Source organism: Chelon labrosus (genome assembly GCF_963514085.1).
Source record: "Chelon labrosus genome assembly, chromosome: 12".
Lineage (NCBI taxonomy): Eukaryota > Metazoa > Chordata > Actinopteri > Mugiliformes > Mugilidae > Chelon > Chelon labrosus.
The window spans coordinates 5,477,189-5,504,294 of record NC_140345.1 but is presented as its reverse complement, the minus strand read 5'-3'; the positions used below and the strand labels follow the sequence as shown (position 1 = coordinate 5,504,294).

At 41.2% G+C, this 27,106-nt stretch overlaps 3 protein-coding genes across 3 annotated transcripts; all 3 read right to left on the bottom strand.

The window, feature by feature from the left end:
- Nucleotides 1–447: 447 nt before the first annotated feature.
- Nucleotides 448–9,332, bottom strand: rhbdl2 (rhomboid, veinlet-like 2). Its single transcript, XM_084557338.1, has 8 exons — nucleotides 8,970–9,332; nucleotides 7,256–7,493; nucleotides 4,746–4,900; nucleotides 3,692–3,804; nucleotides 3,458–3,558; nucleotides 1,959–2,019; nucleotides 1,783–1,844; nucleotides 448–1,396 (listed from the first exon to the last, which is right to left on the bottom strand). Exons 2-8 carry the CDS (start codon nucleotides 7,478–7,480, stop codon nucleotides 1,217–1,219), a joined length of 897 nt encoding a protein of 298 aa, XP_084413464.1. The 5' UTR covers nucleotides 7,481–7,493; nucleotides 8,970–9,332; the 3' UTR covers nucleotides 448–1,216.
- A 1,709-nt stretch (nucleotides 9,333–11,041) lies between these two features.
- Nucleotides 11,042–20,232, bottom strand: akirin1 (akirin 1). The gene is made up of 5 exons (XM_084556557.1): nucleotides 19,855–20,232; nucleotides 14,134–14,280; nucleotides 12,574–12,702; nucleotides 11,656–11,727; nucleotides 11,042–11,573 (listed from the first exon to the last, which is right to left on the bottom strand). The coding sequence occupies exons 1-5, from the start codon at nucleotides 20,057–20,059 to the stop codon at nucleotides 11,563–11,565; spliced, it is 564 nt and encodes a 187-aa protein (XP_084412683.1). The 5' UTR covers nucleotides 20,060–20,232; the 3' UTR covers nucleotides 11,042–11,562.
- A 1,106-nt stretch (nucleotides 20,233–21,338) lies between these two features.
- cnr2 (cannabinoid receptor 2) lies at nucleotides 21,339–25,507 on the bottom strand. The gene is made up of 3 exons (XM_084557399.1): nucleotides 25,391–25,507; nucleotides 23,673–23,963; nucleotides 21,339–23,566 (listed from the first exon to the last, which is right to left on the bottom strand). The coding sequence occupies exons 2-3, from the start codon at nucleotides 23,740–23,742 to the stop codon at nucleotides 22,473–22,475; spliced, it is 1,164 nt and encodes a 387-aa protein (XP_084413525.1). The 5' UTR covers nucleotides 23,743–23,963; nucleotides 25,391–25,507; the 3' UTR covers nucleotides 21,339–22,472.
- Nucleotides 25,508–27,106: the final 1,599 nt, after the last annotated feature.

Genomic DNA, 27,106 nt, shown 5'->3' with positions numbered 1-27,106 from the left:
GAAACTACACATTCATTGAGGGAATTGTGACAATGTGAAAATAATGACCACTTAGCAGTAAACTAACCGTAATCCTCAGCCATCTTGCCAAATGATGGCTGTACAGTCAACTGCCAATTCCCTGGGCCCCTTGCAAGGCTGCCCACTGTTTTGTTTGCTTACTTGGATGGGTGAAATGAGAACCAATTCTTTGGACATGTACATGCTGTATTTACAGTACATAGCAAATCAAGCTGATCTCATTTGTATATTGATGCTCTGAGCTTGGAAACTATGGAACAGAAACATACTGTAATACAGCTAAAGAGCTTGCTGCCATACAGTTACAATGAAAGTCCCTGGTTGCACCAAAATGCAAACCCTTACAATTTTTTGTGCAATCATCTGACAAAATCAGTAGTGTCATGCTGTTTCTGCAGATTTAAATATGACAGGACACATTTTATTAAAAAACTTCTAACTTTATTAAAAATAATTTGCAGTGGAAATGCTAAAAGTATAGGAGGTCTGTGTTTGGTCTTTGGTCTCCTGCAATCTGAACATGGGTATTTCAGGTAACTAATGTCACTTTAGATATTAAAAAGTTTCCCATTACAGACTTAAATAACAAAAAAAGTATCCTCATTAGACTACAACTTACATTTAAACATTCGCTTATGGTTAAGAAAGCTTATTGTAACATATCAACTGTGTGATATATGATTATTTAATGTGATATTATCATGAAATGTCTAGTTTTCATGGGATGAAGGAATTCATAATGTTCAAGGCACATTTTATGAATACTAGAAGTCCATGAGAGTCATTGATGAATCAGCTGATATCTTGCAACATCACAAAGTTACTACTTTTTCTATCCAAGAAAATTACATGAAATACCACCATTAACTTCCTGATAATCCTGTACAGTACAAAAAGACAAAATGTAAAACCAACAAAGCACACAAAGCAATAAAGAAGTTAGATCACAATCAAGTGATATAGTTGACTTGCATTCATGTGTATCTAAAATGTCTACACTGCTGCACATAAAACACAGGAGGCACTTTGAACTCACAAATTCAGCACTAGAAAAAGAAAAATATATAATTGATTAAAAAGAAAACCCCGTGTACAACATTTACAAAGTCCCTGAAAAGCAACTCAGTTTGTTAAAAATCTGCTTCCTGAGTGACACACTGATTTTACTAAAAAAAAAAAATTGCTGATTGCAGCTTTACGGTGCTGGAGAAAGGAAGATGTTGAAAAGCACAGCAAAGATAATAAAGACTATAAAGCCCACGATGCAAAGCCAGAAACGCACGTCTTTGAGCAGCGCTTTGTTATAGGCGCTGAAGAAAACATAGCCAATGGTCATCCCAGCCACGATTCCTCCAAAATGAGCCACGAAGGACACCTAAGAGGAAAGTCAGCTTTTAGTTTTAGAGTTCAGTAGAACATAGACCCTCCAATACTGTCATCCGACCTCGCTGAAATGTGACTCAAGAAACCGGCTGGACCGGTTTAACAACTAAAACTAAGTATCGTCTGTATCAGTAGCTGCGCAGGATTGAGATTTTGGGGGAGAAGGTTGTGTGGGAGTCCTTAGAAGTACAGTGAGGAATGCATCTGCTTGAGCAATCAAGTCTTAACAAGAGCAACTGATCTTTTCTGTAGCCACATGCAAAAAAAAGCAATACAACAAGCATTCTAAGCTCAGGGGAGATCAGGCTCTTTTTGTGCTTTGAGAGCTTCAGCTGTTTGTTTGTCTCTGTCGGACTGTGAGAAGAAGTGAAATCCTACCTTTAAACCTTCTTCGTGACTGACAAATCTTCTGTAGAAGGCAAATCCAAAATCTGTGCCAACTGGAAAAAACAGTAACGGTATTGAAGCCAACATTTCTGAAGACGATTAACCCAATCACAAAAATAGCAAATGAGGGAAAAAAAAACAAAAAAAAAAAACACAGCACAACATACCAAGGATGACGATGGCGAGGATACGAAACACTCCAAGGAGAGGAATCATTTCTCGGAAATTCTGTGAAACAGTCACCAGATGTAAATAGCAATACTGATGATTTAACTTAACTCGGTGTGTTACAAAGCCCTTCACACTGAATAAATTACTTCTAGAATAACAACAAAGCACATAAATATATGTATAAATGCACAAGTATTTTCATTGTGCATGAAATGGAAAAATGGTCAAAGAAGTTGACCAGAAGTTGGGGTCATAGGGTTCAAATCCCTTCTACATCTTCAGCAGAGGTATCTTGACCATACACCTAACGCCCACACCCACACCCACACCCTCGGGTGTGGCTGCACACTGCTCTAAGTAAGCTCACTACTGAGTGTACAAATCTAAATAAATGCAGGTAAGAAGGGAACAGAAACACAGTAGATTAAGTATATGACTTGTTCATTCTAGAATATCAGCATTGGTCCTTTTTCTCTGTTGTCCTGTGTTTGATTTCATTTACTGTATATTACTGTATAAAATGCTAAGAAATAGGAATACAGAATTTAGTAAGGGTACAGCAACACAGCGACAATTAGAATCACAATAATGCTTAAAGGGGAACTACCGTTTTTTACAACCTGGACCTTATTTCTAGCATTAAATACGATCGTTTACTCACCCATATAACTTTGGTGTCCTTTGGAGTCGTTCAGACAATATTTAGATCCAGTGGAGCGCTGTGTATATCCATATAGTGGGAGTGATTGGGGCAACGAAACGCAGCCTCTAAATAACGCATTATCTGCTGCGAAACTAGTTAATTTCACCAATATTTTGTTATGATATGCTGCTATTCCCCGTTGAGTCTGGAGTTACCTGTTATTGACCCACTAACCTCTAACCGATGTGATGTCATCTCTGAGCGCCGAGTGCACCTTCGACGGTCGGCTTGTTTACCTGTAATTTGCTACTGCTAGTTTTTTGCAACATGGCTGAATATTTTTCCGATTCTGAGGTTGTGGACGACGACTTTGTTTATGATGAACGTCCTTAGCGTTTTGAGCCAGAGTATACAGATGAGGAGCTCGTTAAAAGGAGGATGCGGAGGCAGAGAGAGGAACAGCTGGCCAAAGAACAACAAACCGCTGCACGTCTACGAATCGATAACAGGTAAGTCTGGACTCAACGGGGAATAGCACTAGCGTATCATAACAAAATATTGGTGAAATGAATGAGTTTCGCAGCAGATAATGCGTTATTTAGAGGCTGCGTTTCAGTGCCCTGATCACTCCCATTATATGGATATACGCGGCGCTCCACTGGATCTAAATATTGTCTGAACGACTCCAAATGACACCAAAGTTATATGGGTGAGTAAACGATCGTATTTTATGCCAGAAATAAGGTCCAGGTTGTAAAAAACAGTAATTCCCCTTTAAGATTTGTTTCCAAGTTATATTCTGTACCAAAAACCCTGCTCAGAACAAATTAAGCATACAAATTATAACCTTACCACCACTGCGTTCATGAAATACCCTCCAATTAGGGCATAAACGCCTCCCGAAGCTCCCACCAAGGCGCTGAGAGGATCAAAGATGGAACTGGCCAAAGAGCCTGAGGGAGAAATTACCAGCTTTAACACAAACAGGAAAGACCAACTTCAAGACGAGTTCAGATCTGGATGCCAAACATTCACAAACACAAAGCAGCTCGCTGAGCTCAGTCCTAAAAGGAGGGGGACGCTGACCTACGATGACACCGGCGAGGTAAACCATTCCCACTTCAAATCCTTTGTGGACCAGTTCCAACGGGATGCCCAGCAACAGCTGCATCAACAGGTTTCCCACTATGTGCTCCACACTAGAAAGGAGAAAGACTTCTTTAACCTTGTTGACTTAGTGTGATGGGTGTTAATGTCAAACAAATACCAAAAAAAAAAATCAATAAGTTGGTTAAAAAGACTAATCTAAATCATTGGTGCTCAACCCTGTTTAATAAATTGTTTAAATAAATCAGCAATGTAACCCAAAATGGAATAAGTAGTGGGTTTGTTTGGTGCTGTTCTCTGGTCCATAGACATTTAATGTGACGAAAAGAATATGTGGACTGAGTTGAAGCAGTTTACAGAACCCACATTCATCATTATAAAGGAAAATAGCAACAGCGTGTCTCATTTATGTGCTTTTAAGGGTCAGTCACACTAAAGAGGAATAAGCTCCTCATTCATGGGTTTTGTTGACGGGAGGAAAACTACAGAATGTCACCGGCCTTATCCTTTGAGAAAATATCCTGTTTTCAGTTAGAGTTGGTGAGACACTGTGACGGCTGTTCCTCTTTCCTAATGCATCCGTCCTGAGTAGTCACGATGTTTGGTCTTCCTGTGTTTCTGTGGCCTAAGCACTCATGATTTTAATTATTTTTTTTTGCTCACTTGCTAGGTTGGACCCATTGTTTTTACAGATGTGCCAGCAATTCACACGAAAACTCTTCCATACAACTCTTTAAACTGCCTTCGAAACTTAACTAACACACACAAAAAAAAGGTTTCTTTTAAAGCTAATCGCAGTGACTCGCCTTTGTGGTAACTGGGCTACTGTTGCGTTTGCTAAAAATACACATCATGAAGTAATACAGCAAAGGGTGCACCAGTCACAATCTCAAAACCACAAAGCTCGGTCAACGTCTCTGACAGCATCAAATGAAATCTTTACTGCAGGGCCATGATAAAGAGCCCACTTTAGTTTTTTACGCCGATTACTGATTACATCATGTAATTAAGGTATTTAAAAGCCCACGCTTACCCGGCATGGACAAACATGTAGGAGATAAAGCGCCATGCTTCCTGCCTGCTCTCTGGCCTGTACGTTAGCGGGCTATTCCAGATGCCTTCATCCAGGGTCATCCACTGCGGGTTTTGGGAAGGCTTCCACACGGCGTAGTAGATAAACACTGCCAACTGATGAAGAACACAGTGGACATAGAATTAGGCTTTAAGTAGTATGAAATCAGTTACTTTAATCTCTGAAATGCTGCATTAGATATATATCAGAGGGGAAGTTCAAGCCAAAACAGCTGTGAAAACTGTGAGTCAGACCTACAGCTGTTGAGGTTTGCTTTACTAAGGCGCGTATCCCACCACGTTGATCCCCACAAAACCTTCCCTCAGCAGTTTAACGCTTGTTTGCATAAGACTATAAAAGAGTGAAGTATTCATGGACATTCAAATGCACTGGACACTGCACGTCTGTGAGCTACAAAGAGTGAGCTGTTAGTTCCTGTGCAGGAGCAGGCTGCTGATAAGAAAGAGTGAAGCAACAGCTCTGACATCAACATGGCTTAAAATTGGCAGATTGACTGTAACAGCTGTTTTATCCAAAATTCTATTTGGAATTTGGAAACATATTTAGCAACAATATGAAGAAAATATCAAATCCTGTTCTATTTAAAACACTGTACGATGCTTCAGCGACTCTGAGCACACTCAGCATCTCTTAGCACTGCTGCTAGGTTTCCTTCACGCCTACAGAACCAGCTACATCCTCACATCACTAACTATTTTTTATCATTAATCTTTTCTCAGTCATAATGCCACTATGCTAACAGTCCTCTGTGCAATATAATTTGTTTTATTGTATACACTGCCTGGCCAAAAACAAAGTCACCACCTGGATTTAACTAAGCAAATAAGTATGGGTGATTATCTTTCACCGGGCAACAAGTTATTTAACCCCAACTGATGCAATGAGTAGCTTCTCATTTCTTAAACAACCATGTCTAAAGACACATCCTGTGGTCGTGGAAAAGATGTTAGTCTGTTTGAGAAGGGTCAAATCAGTGGCATGTAATCAGTGAGACTAACCCATTAAAAAAGGCTTCAGTTTGCTCGGGAGCATAAAGATTGGACTCTGGAGCAATAGAAGAAGGTCATGTGGTCTGATGAGTCCAGATTTACCCTGTTCCAGAGTGATGGGGGCATCAGGGTAAGAAGAGAGGCAGATGAAGTGATGCACCCATCATGCCTAGTGCCTACTGTACAAGCCTGTGGGGGCAGTGCTATGATCTGGGGTTGCTGCAGTTGGTCAGGTCTAGGTTCAGCAACATTATGTGCCCAAAGAATGAGGTCAGCTGACTACCTGAATATACTGAATGACCAGGTTATTCCATCAATGGATTTTTTTCTTCCCTGATGGCACGGGCATATTCCAAGATGACAATGCCAGGATTCATGGGGCTCAAATTGTGAAAGAGTGGTTCAGGGAGCATGAGACATCATTTTCACACATGGATTGGCCACCACAGAGTCCAGACCTTAACCCCATTGAGAATATTTGGTTGTAGGCTTTGCGCAGTGGTCAGGCTTTTTTTTTTGGGCCAGGCAGTGTAATATTTATTTCATGAGAACAATATAATAAGCATTTAATGTATAAGAACATATATGGTCATTTGAAGGGTTTTTATAGTATTCAGCTGTTTATAAAGCCACATATACAGGAGAAGTTATATTCCAAATACAATAATAAACACTTACAATGATATAAGGAGATGTTATGTTTATGTACTGCCTAGAAATGCAAAATGTAGGACTTCTAGTGTTACAGCAGTGGCAGGCCTGTAGCTGAAAGTGCATTTATTGATCTGTACACAGAATAAACTGACCATCTCTTGTACTTTAGCCGTTCACAACTCATGTGACCACCGACAGGCAATCTTAACCCTTAATAAAGGACATCTTAAATAAGTACACCATAGCAATGGGGGAAAATAAGGCTGTAGATTTTTTTTCTTGCTATTTTTTACTGATCATTCACCGATCCACATTCCACTAGACGTGTTTATTTACCTGAATCTAAAAGTTTAACGTGGGCTTTCTGTTTACACGCTCAGTCCATCCCAAAGCTTCTACTCATAAAACTGTGGCCCTCTGCCTGCCTATGAGGACTGCACTTGATGAATCAGGACATTCAGAGGAGGCGGCGCAGGAGCCAGACGAGACAGAAAGGAAAGGGAGGGATGGTCATAGCTGTACAAGAGCAGCTCAGTTTAGAGCTAGTCATTGTGGAAATTTTCAAATACTGCTGTCAGATATAATGTCAATATTAAACAATATCACATCCAGTCTTCCACTGCTCGCCCCTCAATATCTGCTCTACCAAAAACAGTTACAATAAATCTATACAGTAATTAAAGCCGTGGTGGCATATATGCCAAATGTAGGCTGCATGTTTCATAATGAGCCCACAGAATCCATATTGACTGTCCCAGAACTCCTGTAGTATGTGTGTCATGAGCATGGAGGGCGGACCCACTGTACCTCTCCAATACTGATGAGGATGATGAAGATGGGGGGCGGGCAGCAGTTGGCTCGCTCTAGGTACTTGCTGCGGGAGTCTTCTGGAAGCATCCATTTGGAGATGGTCCGCTGGAACTTCTCACAGCATCCCATGTTTCTGCCTTCGTCCGCCTCGCTCCTGAACTCCTTCCCATCTCTGTCCACGGGAAATGGCTCCAGCTCCCGCTCCAGGTCGATGGCCGCCATCACTGCTGCAGTCCTGCAGAGCCGAGTGCAAATTCTAATGTGACCATTGTGAATGAGAACATAATGAGCTCTGGATCTAATCTAACATGATGAATATCCCAAATGACATGGACACCTGGACAGAGACATGTGAAAGGCACACTGGCGAAAACAGACGTTACAATCATTTCACATCTATTTTTAGTTCTTTTTTTGTCTCTTTCTGTGCCTTGTTTTTAAGAAATGTGCATGCAGCTGTGGTCATATTGCATCTGTGAGGATGCGTTTTGCGTATCAAGTGTACATTTTGTCTTTTTGTGGGCCATTTGCATCGCTTTATACTCATTTCTCACTTGTTTGTGGTCATTTTGCACTGTTTGTTCTCGCTTTGTATCCGTTATTGGATCTTTTGTGGACATTTTCTGTCATTTTAATGTCTTTTTGTACCATATGTGTTATGGTTATTTTACTTCTCTTTGTTGTAATTTGATTAATCTTCCAACAATCAAACACCCACCAAGTGTCTTCATCTTGATCCAGGGGCCCTTGGAAATCCATCTATGATACAAATAATCAAACTACCTATCAGTACCTGGTATATGACACCTCTGTTCTGATTCTGAACCCAACCACAACAGCTTTTACATGTATACTTTCAAATCTCTAAGTGTAATAGGTCATACCTTTTTTTAAAAAAAATATTTTTATGAATGTTACATGTTTTATTATTATTCTGTATCTAATATCCTGAGTAGCCAAAATCAGTCATTCTCATTCAGCTCCGTAGCATGTCAGTTCTTTCTGCAATGTTCCTCACAGGATCAAAAATCTATTTAAAAACTTTATTTCTCTTTTAGTCTGAGGTATCTAGAAACCAAGTTAAGCTGCGTGCGATAATGAATGTGATAAATACTTCTGTCATATAATGAGACCTGTAAAACAAAATACAACTACACATATATGTTTTTAAAAACACAAGATTACGTGATGTTTTTCATTTATCCCACAGTGGGAGAATTTGCAGGGTTGCAGTAGCAGACAGCGCACACAGGAGGGAAAAGGAGAAAAGGTAGGTACAATAAAATAGAAAAATGTATAGAGAATTAAATGATGTAAAATAGAAGTAGTGAAAAATAGAAGTGGCGCAAAATTAACCAGAGAGTTGGCTCTTTTATAGTATTAAACTGGGTAAATATTTTCCACAAATGGCTTCTCTGATGTCTACTTTATGATGCTTGTACTATTGTAACAGATGCGTTTGAATGAAGGCAGTTCTTTATAGAGAATAATTCACTGCAAAACAATCAAAACTAAAAATGAAACTCCCTCTTTGAAGCCCTGTCTTGAGGGCCCACAGTTGACATTATTTCAGTCCAGCAGCGTTTCCTGTTTATTGGGCGTCGTTGTCGATATTTCTGATTTTGAGGTTGGTGACAAACAAGCAGTCTTGAGTGCAGGCTCCTTTGTCCTGAAGCTCAATGAAATCAACATTTAGGATCAGCCTACTCACCTAAACCTTCAACAAGAAGCGTGCTGGTGGCTCCGAGCGCTCCCAAACGCATAAATATTGATCCAGCTAACTTAGTCAAACAACTAAGCCTGAGAGCTGAAAAGGGCAGCGCAGGCTCCTGTCGGGTTCAACATTTAGCACAGTCCCTCCATGTTTTCAGACGAGCCCCGGAGCCTTGTTCCTCTTCTCCACACTGAAACGTCCCGGTGAGATCGAGACGAGGAAAAAAAAAATAAAAAAAAATAGAAAGCACTTGGAGATAATTATAGTCCTTTCATTGCTTTTTCCTGCTGGAGACTTCCTTCCTCGGCGCAAACAAGCCAGCGATGCTTTCAGTACAAGCGACTTCCGTCCGTCTCTGGAGGCTGCTGTTCGCCGAACGCTGCGCCGCTAAAAACAAACAAAAAAAAAAAAAAAAAAAACGTCTACCTGTTTCCCCGAGCCACACCTGAGCTCAGTGACGACACAGCACGGAAGTTCCTCCAGTACTCCCACTTAAACCCACCCCACCTCTACACAAACACTATGGGAATACACGGAGTCCGGGAAGAGACATGATTTGATGAGACGGTGGCAAATATCATAGATTAGGCCTACACACTGTCCAATTCCGTAAAGTGCAACTCTAGTAATAATAAAGCTGTAGTTTCACCAAGTGTACCGCAAGGTGGCACTAGAGTCCACAATTAGAATAGTGCAAACGGTACACTGCAGGTTAAATAAATAAATAAATAAATAAAATCCAATCTATACTGATTCAACCAGAAACCAGAAAATATTCCGCCTAAATTATCCCATGCAAAATTAACTCAGAAATCTTTTTTGATAAAACCATTTGACTCCAGTAGCTTTAAATTTGGTACAGCAGCTGTAAATATTTCATGGATCTTTAATATATTTTCTCTAATAATGTTGTTTTTTCTTCTTCTTTATATTTCTGCCCTGCTGTTGTAACATGTAAAGTTCTTAGGGGACCAGTCAAGTCTTAACTTTAATTTGTTCTATATAAATCATAACTGGGACCAAAAATTGGCAACAACACTTGTGAACGGTGTTGACAAGGAACTGAATTTTGGAGGTTTACAGAGTAGCCATTTACTGAACACCATTCTTTTCTACTATAAGAAAGGACGTAACACCCAGACTGACGGCTATCGTGAAGTACATCTGGTTTCAGATCAGGTTTTTGGTACCCAGATAAAGATGGAGCCACGTATTGCTTTATTTGGAGCCCGATAATTTTTCACATTAGTTCCTCACAGTCCCACATACCGGCCTTCTCTTCTCCTCCTGGCAAGACGTTGCATCCTACTTATATGGAAGTCTTTCAAAGCCCCATCCATTTTTCTTTGTGGCTCAGTTAGAAAAGCTTTTCAGTAAATGGCAGCACTGCAGGATGCATTTATGAATTCATTTTACTCCTTACCAACAATATCCACAACTAATTATCCTCCTGTATTCCTCTCTTCACATCCCAGTAACTTTTATATTCCATATTTTTCTCCCCCTTAGTTTGATGATTGTGTGCTGCTAATTGGACCCAAACTTCTTGATATTAAAACTCAAGTAATTTCCCTGTTGTGGTTCTGTTTGTGGAGAAAGGAGAACCTCCATAATAAATCATTAAATACTGAAAAGTTGCTTTATGGAACATCTTGTGAGATTGCCGCTAGACTTGCCTCTGGTTCTATAGATTTACTTACCTCACAAACATCCTGATTTAGTCTTACATGTGAAATATCAGATACTCCCTGACTTGAATTATCTTTTTTTTGTTTTTCTAAACTTTAAGTCCCAAACCCAAACGCATTCACTTTACATGACGCCTGCATTGCACACACGGGTAGGTTAAATGCAGAGAAAGAATCTCATGAGGGTTCAAAGAAAACAAATAAAAATAAATTAAAAAAAAAAAGAACCTTGAGTGTTTCTGTACAACTAAAACCAGCTTAATCTCTGCTAATGAAGTTCCTAGGAAACAATCAAAAGTTCAGCTACTGTACAAATGGATCTAAATGGTCTCAACCCGCAATACAAGTGTTGCTGCAAATGAACATCCATCCACAACAGGGTTTTAGTCACAGAACTTTTATTTTTTTCAAAAGGGAGAAAAATCCACATTCTTGGGTAAAGAGTTGTGAGGAGAGGTTGGGGACGGAGGGGGGCAAGAAAGGTTGTACAAGGTGAGAAGCAGGAGCTATTAAATACAGCTGCTGGAAGGTTATACAGAATGATCACGAGCCAATAAGCATTTCTTTTTTTTCTACAGCGCCGGCAAGAGATTTGACACGCTTTAAGTCAGGATGTCTGGAAAGAGCATATCGACAAGGAAAAAAGGGCAAAAAAAAGAAAAAGAAAGCGGGCTTCATACATAGTTCTCTTTCAGATTCTAACTTTTGGCCAGCAGCAATAGTTTTGAAATAGGAAACCAACTTTTGGATTATAAAGTGGATGGCACCCAAACGGTTTGATAAAAGGAGGAGGGGGGGAGAGGGAGGGGGTGTTAGGGAAATAAAATGTAAATCAATTTGGAAGGAGGCAGTAGAAGAGCAGCCATCTTGTGAGAGGAAGGTAGGATCTCACTGATGCGAGCTCAGGAGACATCTGAAACACACAACATGAAAAATGAGATCAGCCCTTGATAAACGACAACGCGATTAACTCTGATGGAGAAAATGGTGCTTACAACTAGCAGGCCGGGCTCCGTATCTTCGCATGATCTGGTCTTGTGTGAATTTCACAAAAGATTCGTATTGTTCTGGAATGAGAGGAGTATAGAGGTTAGCGTGTGTGTGTGGGTGTCCTGTAAACATCAGGGATAGGTCTACAGAGTCATTTTTAAAACTAGTCACAAATGATTTGCATCCACAACTTGCATTTCCAGATCTTTTTGGGAAGATCTTTATCCACAATGTTAACACCTGAACAGGAGCACTGCTGAAGCCCGACCGATGTGCAGCAGTTGCTCTAATTTACATTCATGTCGTCAGAAAACAGAACTTTTCTCGTAGATACTCAATCCTAGGATATCATCACATGAAATTAACTTTACAGCTTCATGACAATATCCCCAGTGTGTGCTTAGCTACGCTGACTTTTCTAAGAAGTCTGAGGCGTCTCCTTAATCTGCAGTGACGGACTTCTCGGCCATGATGAAGGCATACTGCATCATCTTTTAAAAGGCTCAGTTTTCTCCTGCATACTTTACAGTTAATGGGCCCTGCAAACACTCTGGATTATGGGGTGAGAAGAATGCCACTTTAGTGCAAAGTGAGGGACAAAACTACCACTACTTTTAAATGTAACCCTCCTAATGTGCATACAATGAATGCGGTTTTGCTTCAGTAGCTAGACAGCATCACATCCTCTTTACAGCACATGTGCACTGCAGCTGCCACAATGCAATCTGTTTACAGTCTTGGCATCTAGACGCACATAAAGCCTGAGGAAACTATGGATGCCAGCACTGCAGCCACTGCATTATCACTCATGATATGAAGGATAGTCGTGAGGGATGGGGCTGGATGTTTCTCATCGGCTGTGCTGCTAGTAGAAGTGCTCATGAACCGTGCCCTTTTACAGTTTCTAGTGGACTGCTTTTTACCTGCAAGTTTTGTGTTAAGGATCTGTTCGTACTCCTCCCGGATCTTCTCCTCATGGTCTTTGAGCAGGCGCTCGCACAGGTAGCCGACCTGCTTCAGCGTAAACGAGGGCTGGTCCTTCCTTGAGGCACCTGAGGAGGACAAAATGAGATCGCCTATAAAATGGCTGAACTGCTGTCATGACCCGAGCACTAATGCGTCACAGAAACATCCTCTCGCTCTCTCTCCCCTGTAATAGGTGCTCAGCCCGGTGCAAATTTACAGCTCTCCTTTATGTCCTATGTCACCTCTGTAAGACCAACAGGGTCGCGCAGCACTAATGTGGGCTCTTTCTCAGAGTCCAGCCGGAGACAGTGTGAGACTGGAGCCAGCTTTAGCTTGGTGATTCATCACCCAGGGGTCTTTGAGGTCTGCTATGAGCCAGGTGGACTAAAATGTTTGTAAATCACAGTGGAGGACGGCAGAGTGGGGATGAAGGTTTAACGGCGAGGCTCAGAAACCAAAAGAGGCCCGTTTAGTAACAGTGCATCATCTGAGAGAGTCCTGCAGAGAATCAAACAGCACAGCAGCCTGATGGCCTCTGACTTGGATTACATCTGCACACATGAACCTGCAAATAGTCCTTCAACCTGCAAACTGCCCAACTGTTCCTGTGGCACAGAGGAACAGCAGACACAAAACGCAAATAAAATAAATAGAAAATAAATAATTAAAAGAAAATATGGACTCAAACTATCTAATTAGATCTCTTCCACATCATGTATGTATGTATGTAAGGAGCCAGGGTATACCTTGATTTTAAAAGTCTGGTCTTGACTGTATGGACAGCCATTTTGAGTTTGGTCTTTGTCACCAGTCAGTTATAGTTTGCATGTCTGGATCCATTTAATAGTTTACAAAAGTTTTTTTTCTTATTTGGAGTTCCATCTGAAACAAAATCACTACATCCAACAGTATCCTGAAAACTTGGCAATAAAGCACATATTTTTAGTTCATTGCAAAATGTCAAACTGAACTCACATGAGAAAGACATCTCCATTACAGTAGTGGGTTGGATCTGGCCCGGACAGCTACAAATCTTTAACAAACACATCTGGAACGAACCCAGACTGCCTGCCCTTGTGATGGTTTTGTTGAGCAGCAGCAGCAGCAGGCTGCCTCTTGAGACGACTTCTTGTTTGTAATTTCTGGACTAATGCTCAGTCTTAAATCTAGCTTACAGAGACATTTTTGGGTTTCTTTGATGTTCTGGATGCCACTTCATGTTGTTGGATTGCTAACCAGAACAAAACAAAGCAGTCACATTATTGGGTCACCTCCATCTCAAACACAAACGACCAGAATCCTTGTATTCATTCAGAAAGTGACAATGTTGATGTACTCAACAGAAGAACAAAAGAAAACCTAAAACTCTACACACAGCCCTGGTTAGATGGTGTGACGGCTGCAACGGTTCGAGTGGCACCTACAGTGACCGTTGTGTCTGTACGAGACCAGAAGACATGGCTTCTGGAGTTAGAGCATAAATAAAAAGTTTACAGGCATGTGTGTGATTCTACTACCTGGTGGAGAGCTGGGAGCACTGAGGGAAGAACTGGGGCTGGGGGCGTCACTGGAGCTACAGGCCTCCGTCTGGTTGAAGGCCCCTTCCAGCTGCCGTCGCCTCTGGATCCGGCTGTACTTCTCACGGAGGTTCTGGAAGATCTGCTCTGTGGGGAGCGAAACAGGAACAAGGTCAACAGACAAGCAGGACACAGGTCACTCGCTAACAGATGTTTGATGAAAACTTGGCACTATGACTGGCGGTCCCAAGGGTCTCCCAAAGAAAAAACATTCGAGGTTCTTTAAATATCTTCTAACATGCAATCCAAAAGGGTCTGGTGTGACGCTCCATTTCTTTTAGCAAAATAAAATTACAAAATTGTTGCCGCAATTGTGTGCTGCCCAACTATTCACTCCTGGAATAAAATGAACAGCAACTACAGACCACTTTCATTAGTCTAAAGTGCGTCCTTCCAAATCTAAACCAACCGCCTTCACACAATCCTCAGTGTATTCCTGCATGAGCTGGGACTACTGGGGCAAGCATCAAAATTTCACAACATAACGTACAGCTACACTCACTTCCTGTGTATTCTCTCTCTCTCAACTAACGTGAGGCCGAAAAGAAGAAGACAGGATGTAATGATGTGCGCCAACGACCGACATTTCAGCTACTTTAGACGTAACGAACGCATGCACGCGCGCACACAAACACAGCTGACACACTTTCTGATCTTGTGACTATTATCACTTTCACTTCTCTTTCCAAGTTTTTCATGGTGTCAGAGTCCTGCCAACAAGGCTACCGCTGGTGGGAGGGCTCAGGGATAAGCCGCTACATAGATCACATTCTTTGGCTTCAAGGAGACTTTTTTTTTTTGTTCTTATGATGCCTTTTGTGTACATGTCAAGTAAACAGATTTGTCTCAGAGGTGGAAAACATTACTTTGTTCAATACATCCAATAATTGATTAGCATTTCATGACTCTGGGGTGTCAGTGTTAACCATCTGCTGCTTTTCTTGGTTTCACATTTAATATTTTTGAGTTCAACGTCTGCTGCTGCTCTATAATTGTTACGATAAATAAAAAAAACACCCATTAATGGAGAAACTGATGGGACTTGTGCATAAACCAATACGTTTCCTCCTTAAAATGAAACCTATACAGCCCTGCTACAGCTCAAACATTGACCAAAACCCGCTCACAAATCTATACATATTATTATACAGTTTAAAGAGAAGTCCTGGAAAATAACAAGAGGAAAACACCCTGGCTTCAAGCTGCACTGAGACCAAATGCAGAAGCAGGAGTTTATCTTACTTGATTTAAACAGGGAGTGAAGTCTGTGCACATGCTGCACCTCTATCTGGGGAGCTGTGCCTCATTTATCTTGGGTGGGGGGAGAAAGTGAGAAGCCGCGCTGCCACTTCAGCCTGCTCATCACTAAGCTTGTTTGGACTGGTGAGGAAAGCAGGATTTTCTCCACAAAGCACGTTAAGGACGCCGTTTTGCTTACGGTTACCCATTATTGAACTGGACGCCTCGTCTTGTTGGATATGGCCTGGCCTCTGAAACATCGCCAGCATTATCAACACAACGCCACAATCTGAAGGGCTGTGTTTGTTTAGCTACTACTAAAACAGACCATGTTACTCCAGGGAGAACACCATTATCTTGAAGCAACAGAGGGGCTGCAATTTATTAGCTGCTTAACTTTGAAGATCTTTCGGTCTTTTTAGTTCTCCAATATACTAAAGCCCTTGTGTGACATGCTTTAGTCTGTATTTCATGCCACTTACATGAAAAACATCATAAACATATACCTTAATGTAGATATCCAAATGAGGACCTTTTTATGTCCAATTTGAATGCGTTTGCAATTAATCATGTACCTGATTGGAGACTAGATATATACTTAAAAAGGGTGAGAATATCTGTAATGAATCTGTGCTCCCAGTGATTAATCATATTATATTCATTAAAAAAGCCCACTCTCAATCTAGGGGTCAAACTAATTTAATAAAAGCATTACTGTGCACTCATGCTAATCAGACAACACCTTGAGGTGGATTAAATTTGATCATGACGAGCTGGATCTGCATTTTTCCTGATAAGAGATGATATCAAGAGAAGAACATTTTGGTGCCAACTGCATCAACTAATGTGGTGAAACACAGTGAAGCAGCTTTGTCGCTTGCTCAGCTCCTCCCAGAACATCTGTTGGGCGAAGAAGTGGGCTAATTAAGGCCTGTCAGGGTTTCAAATAATAAAGGGGGATTTTGTGTGAGCAGAAGATACATGCCGAGCATTCTTAACACCTCCGCTCAACAATTTCCTGGGGGAAACCCTGTTTTAGAAAAAAGAAACTCAATGCAATTGTTATTAAAACAAAATCTGTACAGATGTGTGAGAAAGAGAAATCAAATGAAAACCAACATTAAGTAATGTAATCCTGTGTAATTTGAATTTAGAGTTGGGGTGAGCCAACTACAGTTGCAGACTTTTGTCAATGCCAACAAAGGATATACCTGTGGGAGCAGAGTCATTTGAATGAGTCCAATGGACTGAACATATAAAGTACCAACGCATTACTGCATAAATGTAGTAAAGTCCCATTTCTGACTAAAGGTAGTGAAAACAGAAGTCATCACTTTTCTTGGATTCATTGGAATGACAAGTGAAAACCCTCGCCCGCTGCATGTCACTTCCACCTCTGCCAGCTACTAGTAGCTCAACAGTGGGCGTTGCCTGGCAACAATGGCCCTACCACAGCCAGGCTAAGCAATCAATTACAGAGACTTCCGGGAGCCAGGGGAACACAGTGGAGAAAGCCTCGGCTAAAAGGCTTAGGCACAGGCCAAAGAGTGAATGCAACAGGAGATCGGCCAGATAAATTGGACATGTTGGTGGAGAGAAAACAAAGCTGACTCATTCCTTTTCACCGTCCACTGCTAAAGGATTGTGGAGGGGGAGGTGGGTTTCAAATGTCCCAAATGCCAGGAAGTAGGCTGTGATGTATTGCGGGTCAGTTCAACGTGCCCTTGTGCAGTAAAGAATGTAAAGACTGTGCAGTAACAGTTCGGGGGACTACAAATTAAATGACTGACTACCAATAAACTTGCTACAGACGAGAAAATTTGCTCATGTAATGTTTGTTGATCAAACAAACAACAGAGCCCTGACTTTTCCCTGCAAAATTAAGCTAAAAATAAGTTATGCTCAAAATGGTCCACAACAGAAACATCATCTAATATTTTGCAAAGAAAGCTTCCCAGCCATTCCTGCTATTGATATGGTGCTATGGAATAGTTTTTTGGAGGAAATAAGTTAAGTGATCTTTAACTTCGATGCAGAAATCCATCGTTGATCTGTCCCCCAGACCAGAGAGCAGGCTGTGCAGAAGTCAAGACAGTCCGGCCTTTTAGGCAACATCTCCTCCGAAGGCACTAGGCCCACTTGTCATCTCAGGGATGTTACCAAAGCGAACGCCCAGACTGGCAGCGCAGAGGAAAACAGAGTAGGTGATTCTATTTACATTATGAAACAATTACCTAAAGATACCTCTGCATAGTCGGATCCCTGTGTCTCGCCCGCACAGTCTCCACAAGCGAACGTGACTAGCTGGAAAGCCTGAGCGGTTAGAGCTTGGTGGGAGGGATGACAGCTGACCTTTTGCAAAATACAAAACTGCTTTCACTTGGCAAACCACATCTGAAAGGCAGGCTCACAGTGCCACTCCCACAAGAGGGGCCTCTTTCAGTGAAGGTGAGCATAATGCCAGGTATCCGGGCCTCATGTCTGAAGCAGACAAACCTACATGGCTTCAACCCTGCAGCTGCTGTGTACTAATTCAGGTAGGATGACAAGCAAGGCACACGAGGCCTGTTAGATTCTTAACATAATGTTCACGTTAGATAAGCAATGTCAAACCAGACAACCAGAAGAATACTGATCTGAATGATTAATATGTGTGTTACTATACCACACTGTCTGCAGATGCAACAAAACAAGATTGCACAAATAAATTGAGCAATAAATGAGCAATAAGGAGGGGTAAGTCATCGCCTCCAGGCTTCCTCAACTACATGGAACTGCCCCGTATAGTCCCTGAAATGAAAAACTCCCAAATACATCATGCACCTTTCTCAAAACAGAATTAAAGAAGCAGTAAATGCATTTAACAAAAAGTCGTGAGGGCATCCATCAACACCTACAATACATCTGAAAGAGTGCAAAGCAAACCTCTTTGCACCCCTGGCATCATCGTGCAAGGACATGCACCATGAGGCACAAAAAAAACAGGAACAAAGACCCTGGTTGCCCTTTGTCTTAAACAAATAATACTACAGATACACTGGGTAAAATGGGACTCCTGAAGTTCACTGTTAATGACAACAATGTAGCTGACAATTTGCTTTCATTTTTCCAGGTACCATGCGTTATTCCCCTCCTCCACATGTAAACGTTCCATGGAAAACACCAAGTGAAACCTAAACCGTAGGAGCACAGCTTTAAGAGGGGATGCAGACAGCGCAATGATATATAATTTGCTATAGTCCTGGCCTAATAGAACACGTGAAGTTAATAATCTCTAATATTTAAAAAAAAAATGAGAATGGTTTTAACCTGTGGATCTAAACAGGGACACATCTGCACTTGACTGATTCTTTTGCAGTCTATAGATTTGTCACGATTTAATGGCGGACAACCAGTGTTGGCTAGCCAATATCAAAAGTTTTTTCTAGTATGTTGTGCTATATGGAATGGATTAATAATGGATGAAGTTCACTTTAGTATCGGTTGGATTGAATCTTGTAATCCTCTGTTTGTTTGCTGGGATGAAATTAACAAATATTTCAAGGACCTCAAGCAATTTTTAATTACAATAAAAAAAAAAGCAAGAGGATTAAGACACTGCCGTCAATCTGCCAAATCTGACTGACTGGCACACTACAAAAAGCCAGTGGACTGCAGTGTAGACATCGAGGTAATTATCTAGTATCTACTTGTGCGCCCCACACCCGTCCAAGCTCACAGTGGAGCTCACATTTTCAAGTGAATGGGAGAGGAGAGTGCACGCATAAAGGAAATGAACAATGCCTTCCAGGCCTGAGCAGGAAAAAAAAAAAGACATGGTTGTGGTGCAGAATGGTAACCCCCACATCAACGCGAGACAATTGTGGCACTAAAGCCAAGGAACATTACCCAGGCAGCTCCTAATTAACAGGCTGCTGCTGTGATGCCATTTGTCTACTTGAAGCCAACAGGCTTGATTGTTCCCCAGGTGTTAAAGCAGGATCTTTTGTTTAATCATGCACAATCAAGTTTAACTAAACACATGAAATTGTTTAAACATAATATATAATTAGAATAATGTCATAATACTGTAAGTAGTATTTGAATTACCTACAATGAATCTAATATTTTCATGATCAAATCAACGTTAGCCAAAGTAAGCTAGCTCAGCCAAGAATAGACATGACAAGACGTCACAAGCGAATACTTTCAGACTTTTTGTGTATACTGATTTATTACAATCGGTAATGTGATCTGTGGCGCTAACTTAGCGACGACATTCCCCTTCCTGACGTTAGCTAAGGTAGGCTAACATTTAGCCTCCAACCCCCATTCTGATTCTCTCAAGAAGCTAGCTATCCATTCCACTCCACCCAAACCCCCTCCCCCATAACACCCACCATGAAACGCAGAAAAAGCAGGAAATCTGGTTTAAATCTATACCTGGTGTGAGCCTGTGTTCGCCCCCAATGGCCGTCGGAGACATCGAATGCGACGGGCTGTCGACTGGGGGACGGAGGTTGCATCTTTGCGGCGACGGAGTGCTGGGAGTCCCCGGTAGTGGATTGCACCTTCTCCGCTTGGGAGACTGAGGGCTGAGGAGGGCCTCGAACTCCATCGACCGCTTTAACGTAGCTCCACAAGCCATGTTAGCTAAACAAAAACGGACAAAAATTAAGTTGGAGAAAAAAATACCCACAAAAGCTGGGGTTTAAAGCTCGTCGGTTGCTCGTTTAAAGTCCCTAATTTCTTCCTCGCCTTTCTTCTCCTCCACAACAACGGATTTTCTTCTCTGAGTAGTAAGCCAACAGCCGACCCTGCCTGCTGAATTTTTAAAACGTCACAATGGCAGGTCGTACCATAGCAGGAAAGAGGGGGGATCTCAAATATTAACAACACATTGTTACGTTTCCTTTATGGATTTCAGTGACAATTTTTATCTCAATTTGTATTTTCTGATGTACTGTCCACTTATTATCGGAATAAATGGTGGCCTTGTTTTCTCAGTTGTGCTTTTAACGCTGCGATTTCCGGCCGACCAACCCGATTGTTGTTGTTGATCGCTTTTCCGTTGAACTCAAACTGAAGGTTCACGAGACGTCTGGTGGCGACCATCAGGTAAATCAGGTAGATTAAAAGTGAACTCCAGGGTTTTGTTACACTCTCCTCTGGCAGTAAACAGATTTAGTTATTTATTTCTTTTCTATTAACAACTAGTAGACCCCATATAGATTTTTTTTTTCTCTGTATATAAACCCTAAGTTTGTAGTTTGTAGTTAAATCATTGAAATTTATTAGCTAGGTAAATAAGTATTAACCAGGCCTGGCTGCATGTTCAGGGTGACCTGGATTAGTCTTGCATTTTATTATCAACATTATTTTTAGGGCGCTTGCCTACATTATACTGTTAGTGTGAAGAGGAACTGAAGATGCGCACGGTGTGTTCTTATTTGAGCTTCCTGTGTATCATAAAAGCTCTATTGCAACTGATGACGTCAAACCAATTTTGCAGCAATTTTGACCAAGGAGAGAAAATGAAATCCTTTGTCCTCTGTTTAGAATAATAACTTTTTCACTATATTTCATTTCAGTACTAGTTAAGTTGTAGGCTATGTGTTGCCACTGGATCACCTTGTGCCTCAGGGAAATATTCAGCAGAATGATTAGAATTTAAATTTAGTGTCATCTCATAAAACTGATGCAGCTGTACTCAAATTTTACATTTTCCTCCTCTGCTGTGTTCTTCAGATTGTTGATTACTTTTCTGTCTACTTTATACTATTTTTTAAGGCTCTTGTTTGAGAAGCTGTTGAATTTTAGAGGTATAGGTATTTAAATATAAGGTTCTCCAAAACCTCACTTTATTATAACCTTCAGAATTTATTGCAGAGCTGCTGTTAGTTTTAAATGAGTGTATTTTACATGAGATTATATCTTTATGTTGTTATTATTTGAGCACAATATGTGTAAAAATTCTGTTTTTCTTTCTGTTCTGCCACGTATTCTGCTATAGTGGTGGTGCATAATAAACCTTTTCTTCACTTATTTTGACTAAGGGTCACAGATGAGTACATTTTACTTATGCAGTTTGCTCGAAAACAAATGTATAAGAAGCCAAAACATAGTGAGTCCAAGTGTTTTTAATCAGTTCATATGATGGAAACAGGAGTTCTGAACACTCAAAACCACAATCTACGAGCAACATGTCTTTTAAGCGCTATATGATTGTCTATTTCTGTTACCTTGTGTGCGCCCATGAGCACAAGTGCACGTTAGTGTGTGCTCTACTGCAGCTGGCATTTGTTACTTTAGCAAAGACTGTTCTAGTGTCTATGCTCGTTCTCTTCCTACCATGTGCCCCATTCACCTCGGCACGCTGCTTGAATTCACGCAGTGAGCATTGTGTGAAATTCTCCTGTGCGTGGGGCTTTTTGTGGGGTCCTGGCATTCATGTGCATGCAGAATAGGAGACCCACGAGGTCGTCTCTTTCCTGCCTGCTCAAAAGTAAAGAAGCAGATAACAACAAATCCACATTTATAATGCATTGTAGACAAAAGACAAAAGGTGAGCAGTTCGGTTCACAGGACACAATATTTCACAGATGTGAATGTTTTAGAGAACTGTGGTAGCTTCATCTCACTTTAAAATAAACCCAACACATACTAAGCATTTTGCTTGCCCGAAGCCAGTGCAGACCAACTACAAAATGTATTTTGAAATCAAAAATGAACTCCCAACATTTGATATTTTCTACTTGATTAGTGATAGCATTTTTGTTGTAACTGAGTAAAATACAATATGTTGCATGTTTACATTCAAGACTTATGGTTTGATGGTCGTTGCCACATTAGTCCTGTTCAGAATGGCATTTAAAATATTCTATGCTAGCACTGACAATTTGATGTCAAGAAATACTACTCTTCTCTGACTTAATTTTTAATCGACAGTGAGGTTTCCTGTGACGTCTGTATTTACACTGTGTTATTCTTCTTCACCTCCAGCTAAATCCCATAGGTTAATAACTATATTGCTACTTCTTTATTTCACTTCTGCACCGCCTTCATTTTGTGATGTTCAGCTGTTGATTGTTCACCACTTCTGAGATGGAGTTGAATCGGGTGGTTCTGGCCCTGGGCCCCTCCTCCTCCTCAGTAAAAACAGTACAGTTGTTGTCCTCTGCAGAGGGTAGTCTAGGGGTTAAGTCCTCTGTAGATTCTTTGCACCTCACAACTTCCCACATCCTTTGTAGTGACTGCAGGAGGGCAAGTCGTAGCTCTCTGCAGCGCAGGGCGTACAGCAGTGGGTTGATGGCAGAGTTGAGCAGGCAGAGGGTGCTGCAAAAAGCAAAGGCCCTCAGTTGTTCGTGGGTCAGGATCACAGAGACATCAGCTAGCATAAAGGAGAGAGCAGGAAGCCAGCAGCTCACGAGTATGAGCAAAATCAGCCCAAAGGTGCGAGCAAGCCGGATATCCATCCTCATGCGGGCCTGACCTGTCCCTGTGGCTCCCTGGAGGCTGGTCATGGAGGATTCGTGGCGGTGGGCCTTCCACAGGATGAGAGCATATGCCACTAATATGAGCGCTAGAAGCACAAGGATGAAGCTGGTCCAGCAGGCCAGATAACCTCGGCTGATGTAGGGAAACAAGCGTGAGCAGGGCGGAGTGAGCCCTGTGGGACACCTCCACCCCATCAGAGGCAAGAAGGAAAGGAATAAGGTGGTGCTCCAGAGAATCATAAGGCTGAGCATAGCTCTGCGGCGGGTCAGCAGCACCTTGTAGCTGGAGGCCTGGTGGATGCAGAGGTATCGGTCCAGAGCAGTCAGCAGTAAACTCCCCACTGAGCTAGTGAAGGCCATGGTGACACCACCTAATTTGAAGAGGTACGCAGTGGGACCGTCGCTGTGGCGAAAGAGGTGAAAGTCCAGGAAGCTGGTGGTGAAGAAGCAGCTGGCGAAGACATCAGCCAGAGCTAAGCTGCCAATGAACAGATAGGACGGACGCTGTCGCAGGGTGACCGTGGTGGCAATCACCCCCAACACAAGAGCATTTTCCAGCAATGTGAAAGGCCCTGCCAGGAAACAGATGGAGCCGATGGCTGTCTTCTCTACTTCAGTCAGGACCATGTAGCATTCCAGATCCTTACAAGACCTGTTAACTGGAAGAAAATATATAGCACAGTAGACCACTGACACAACTGACACTATAAATGAATTTGAATTGACTTATCCATGCATATTTTAATTTTATTGAAGGATACATACCTATTGGTGATGATGCATTCCCTTTGGTTGCTGCAGGCTGTAAAGGAATGGAAGCTGCCCATTCCTCCATTTCAACTATATATGTATATGTGTGTATGAATATTAGGAAGTAAAATTTTTTAATGTGTTTTCTTTTCAGTAGAAACAATGAATGTGTCTGGAGCAGAACACATGCATCTATATAATGTCACAAACAAGAAGAATGAAATTTAGATTTCATTCACATCAGTGTTTGGCAACAAACCTTAATTTTATATGTTTTCACATTAACTGGACAAGACAGGCAACTTCCTGTGGAGAAACAAATAAAGTAGAAAATTCTTTGTCAATATTGATCCTGGGGCTTAAGAGGAACATTAACATTTGTGAGACAGGACAGAAAGTCATTTGGAGGTCAGAGTAAACAGACGACGATCATTACTGGGTGATCTGATGATGATATTGGAGTGATAGTTGCCTGGTATTTGCAAAGCTATAAACTAATTCTTGCTAATGGAACTAAGACCTAAGTTAATGTAAAAATCCAGCCCGGTTCATGATGTGTTCACGGTCCAACAGATATCTTGTAAATAGTGAATCCTGTATTTGTGAATGTCATTAATATTTGAGCATCTACAAGAATGCACTAAAGTTTCTGTAGGACAGTAAATTAAGTCATCTTAAAAAACTTGGTTTGGTTCACATTTTTGCCTTCTTTGGATGCAGTGTTGTATTGTTAACAGCGGAGATTAAAAACCAGGATACTCCTGGTGTGGTATTACCATATTTAAAATGAAGACTGCCCCCTAGTGGAAACAGAGGGGATTGTCTCTTAACGATCAATCAGTGGGTGAAGGTCAGCACAATCCTCCTGTATGCAATCAATAGATTAAACTGATGGTAGTGTGGTAAGCTGATGTGAGAGGATTTGACTAAAGTAAATAATGCTCAAGTGACCACCTTTAACTGGTTGCACAGAGTGGCCTGAATACGAGTTGTTTTTTTTGTTTCTGTTTTTTTTACCCACACATACATTTACAAAAACATCCAAATCGATCAATAGACTGATGTGACTAAAGGGAATACAATTGTTTTTACCCTCACTCTTTACCCTGTTCATATATGACCATGGCTTATTAAAAGCATAGGAAATATATTGGAGCAGAAGAGGTGGAAGCATATTACTTTCCACAAAGCCCCGTAGCAACTCAAAGGACAATATTTCTCAATACAACTATGCACTATTTGGGCGCATACACTGTGGATATTACACCACTTCAGGCTTTTCCTCCCTCATGGTGAAAATCTCAACTGACACAGCGCTCTGTCTCGACTCTTGAGAACCAGCTGTCCTTGAGATGACTGCCTCTCCCAGGAAGCAGCAGGAGTGCTGCACCCCTGAAACTTTATTTATAATAAAACACATACAAGCCCTCCATTTAAGTGCATTGTAGTAACATGCACACTGACATATCACGTGGCAATAACCCCTTGAGTCACTGTTGCACCCACCACCTTGTTTCAAAATATCGTGAGCCTGTTTTTTGAAATCTCTCTCAGCAGAAAACAAAGGATTTATGAAACGGGTCAAAGTGATCAGAATTACCGTCCACATACTGAACATATTTAATACTTTTAAATATAAAGTATTAAAAAACACCAGTTCAAAGCGAGATTTACAAATCAGCATTGTTTTTTTGTTTTTTTTTTTATAATGAAACAACCTTTTAAGAGCTTACCTTATGTTCTCCCTTGACAGAGGTTAGGTGATCTGATTTACTGACCCTCTCAGCAGCTGAACAACTGCAACAAGACCGCACAGACCTACAGACCTGAGTGGTGGCAGAGTCAGAGAGTGAGGGGAGAAGATAAGGAGGGAGGTTGTGATGACAGGAAAGAGAGAGAGAGAGAGAGAGAGAGAGAGAGAGAGAGAGAGAGAGAGAGAGAGAGAGAGAGAAGGGGTGGGGGGGGTGAAAGACATCAAAATGTGCTCTTTTGAAGTGTTATGGCAACAGCTGGAGTCTGTGATGAAATTAAAATGGAATTCCTTTTTGTTAGATTGCTCACACTGATTTCCATGTGTGTTTACATGCAGAAGTAGGGAGAAATACAGTGATCATACACGTACAAGTGTCCTCCATGAAAAACAGAGTTTCAAGGAGAAATGGTGAGTTGGACTCTGGGGAGGAGAGCACTCACTGTAAGAAGGTTTACATGGTGTAAGATGCTCGGTGTGAAAAGCATGTTGATAAGAAAAAAAGGAGGAAAAGCACATCATACCATGCATTAGATTCTTAAAAAAAAAATCCCAAACAAAACAGATAGTCTATTAAATGTATTATCACTAACTAAATTGAAAATACTTTTCCATTATTTTGTTTCCCAACATCAAGGATGAACTTTCCTTGTCAAGGAAAACATGTCTTCCTATTGGATTATTCCTGTTTGTGCCGCAATGCTTTTTCCTTCCCTCTCTTTTGCTGATTACTTTCCACTCATCTTCATTTGAAAGACAGTATCTAACATCACACAAGCAAATGCAGCATCCTTCCTTTATGGTATTTTTAAAACAAGGATAACGGTAACAACTTATTCGCATGCCTCTTGCACATCGGAAGGATTGGAAATATAATAGGAATTGCTGTTTGAATTATATCTGCTTATTAGTTTAAAGTGTGCATTTGAACAGAAGATGTACACAAGCTGTTGTGTTCTTGCCGTCACAGTAAATCTGACTGCCTCTCATGCCTTCCCTCCGCTGTGTTCACCCTAATCATCATCATCACCCTAATCAACCATTAAACAAATCAAATAAAGAGTGCGTATGCACGTGAACAAGGCTTAATTTAAAAATGTAAAGAATTTCGATATTTTTCTTTCATATTCCGCAAAAGCATTGTTGTTAAAATGTCAGCACCACCTGAAGCCGTGCATCCAGAGGCAGGGTCATAGTGTAATACTGCTTACAGTGCAACAGGGGGCAATGGCACGCAACCCTGGCTTAGTGGACACTGTGAGTGGATAGGCTATGAACTGATATAACACTGATACTGATGGGTTAAAGGTTTATGGGTTTATTATTTTTCATAGACGCAAACGCGCCAAGCAGTCTGCTCAGCAATTAAGGTCATTTAATTTGGCATGAGCGCCTCAGGTCAAAATAAAGAATATTCATTCAATAACAATTTAATCATGACGTACCTGAGGCAGTCTGAAATGAATTCTCAATCTATTTTAGCCTCTCAATTTAGTGACTCAATAACGCATAATCAGTAACTGGGACAAACAATTATCTCAAATCACATGATAAAAGAGAGAAAAGAGGAATGATGATTTGAAATTTGTGTAGATTCATGTCGTTTTCAAATACGTTATCAATTCATAAGCAAAGACAAATAAGAGCCAGTAAAGAGCCAGGGCTGTCTGGTGCACTGGCCTTGTCCTCTCCTCCTCTG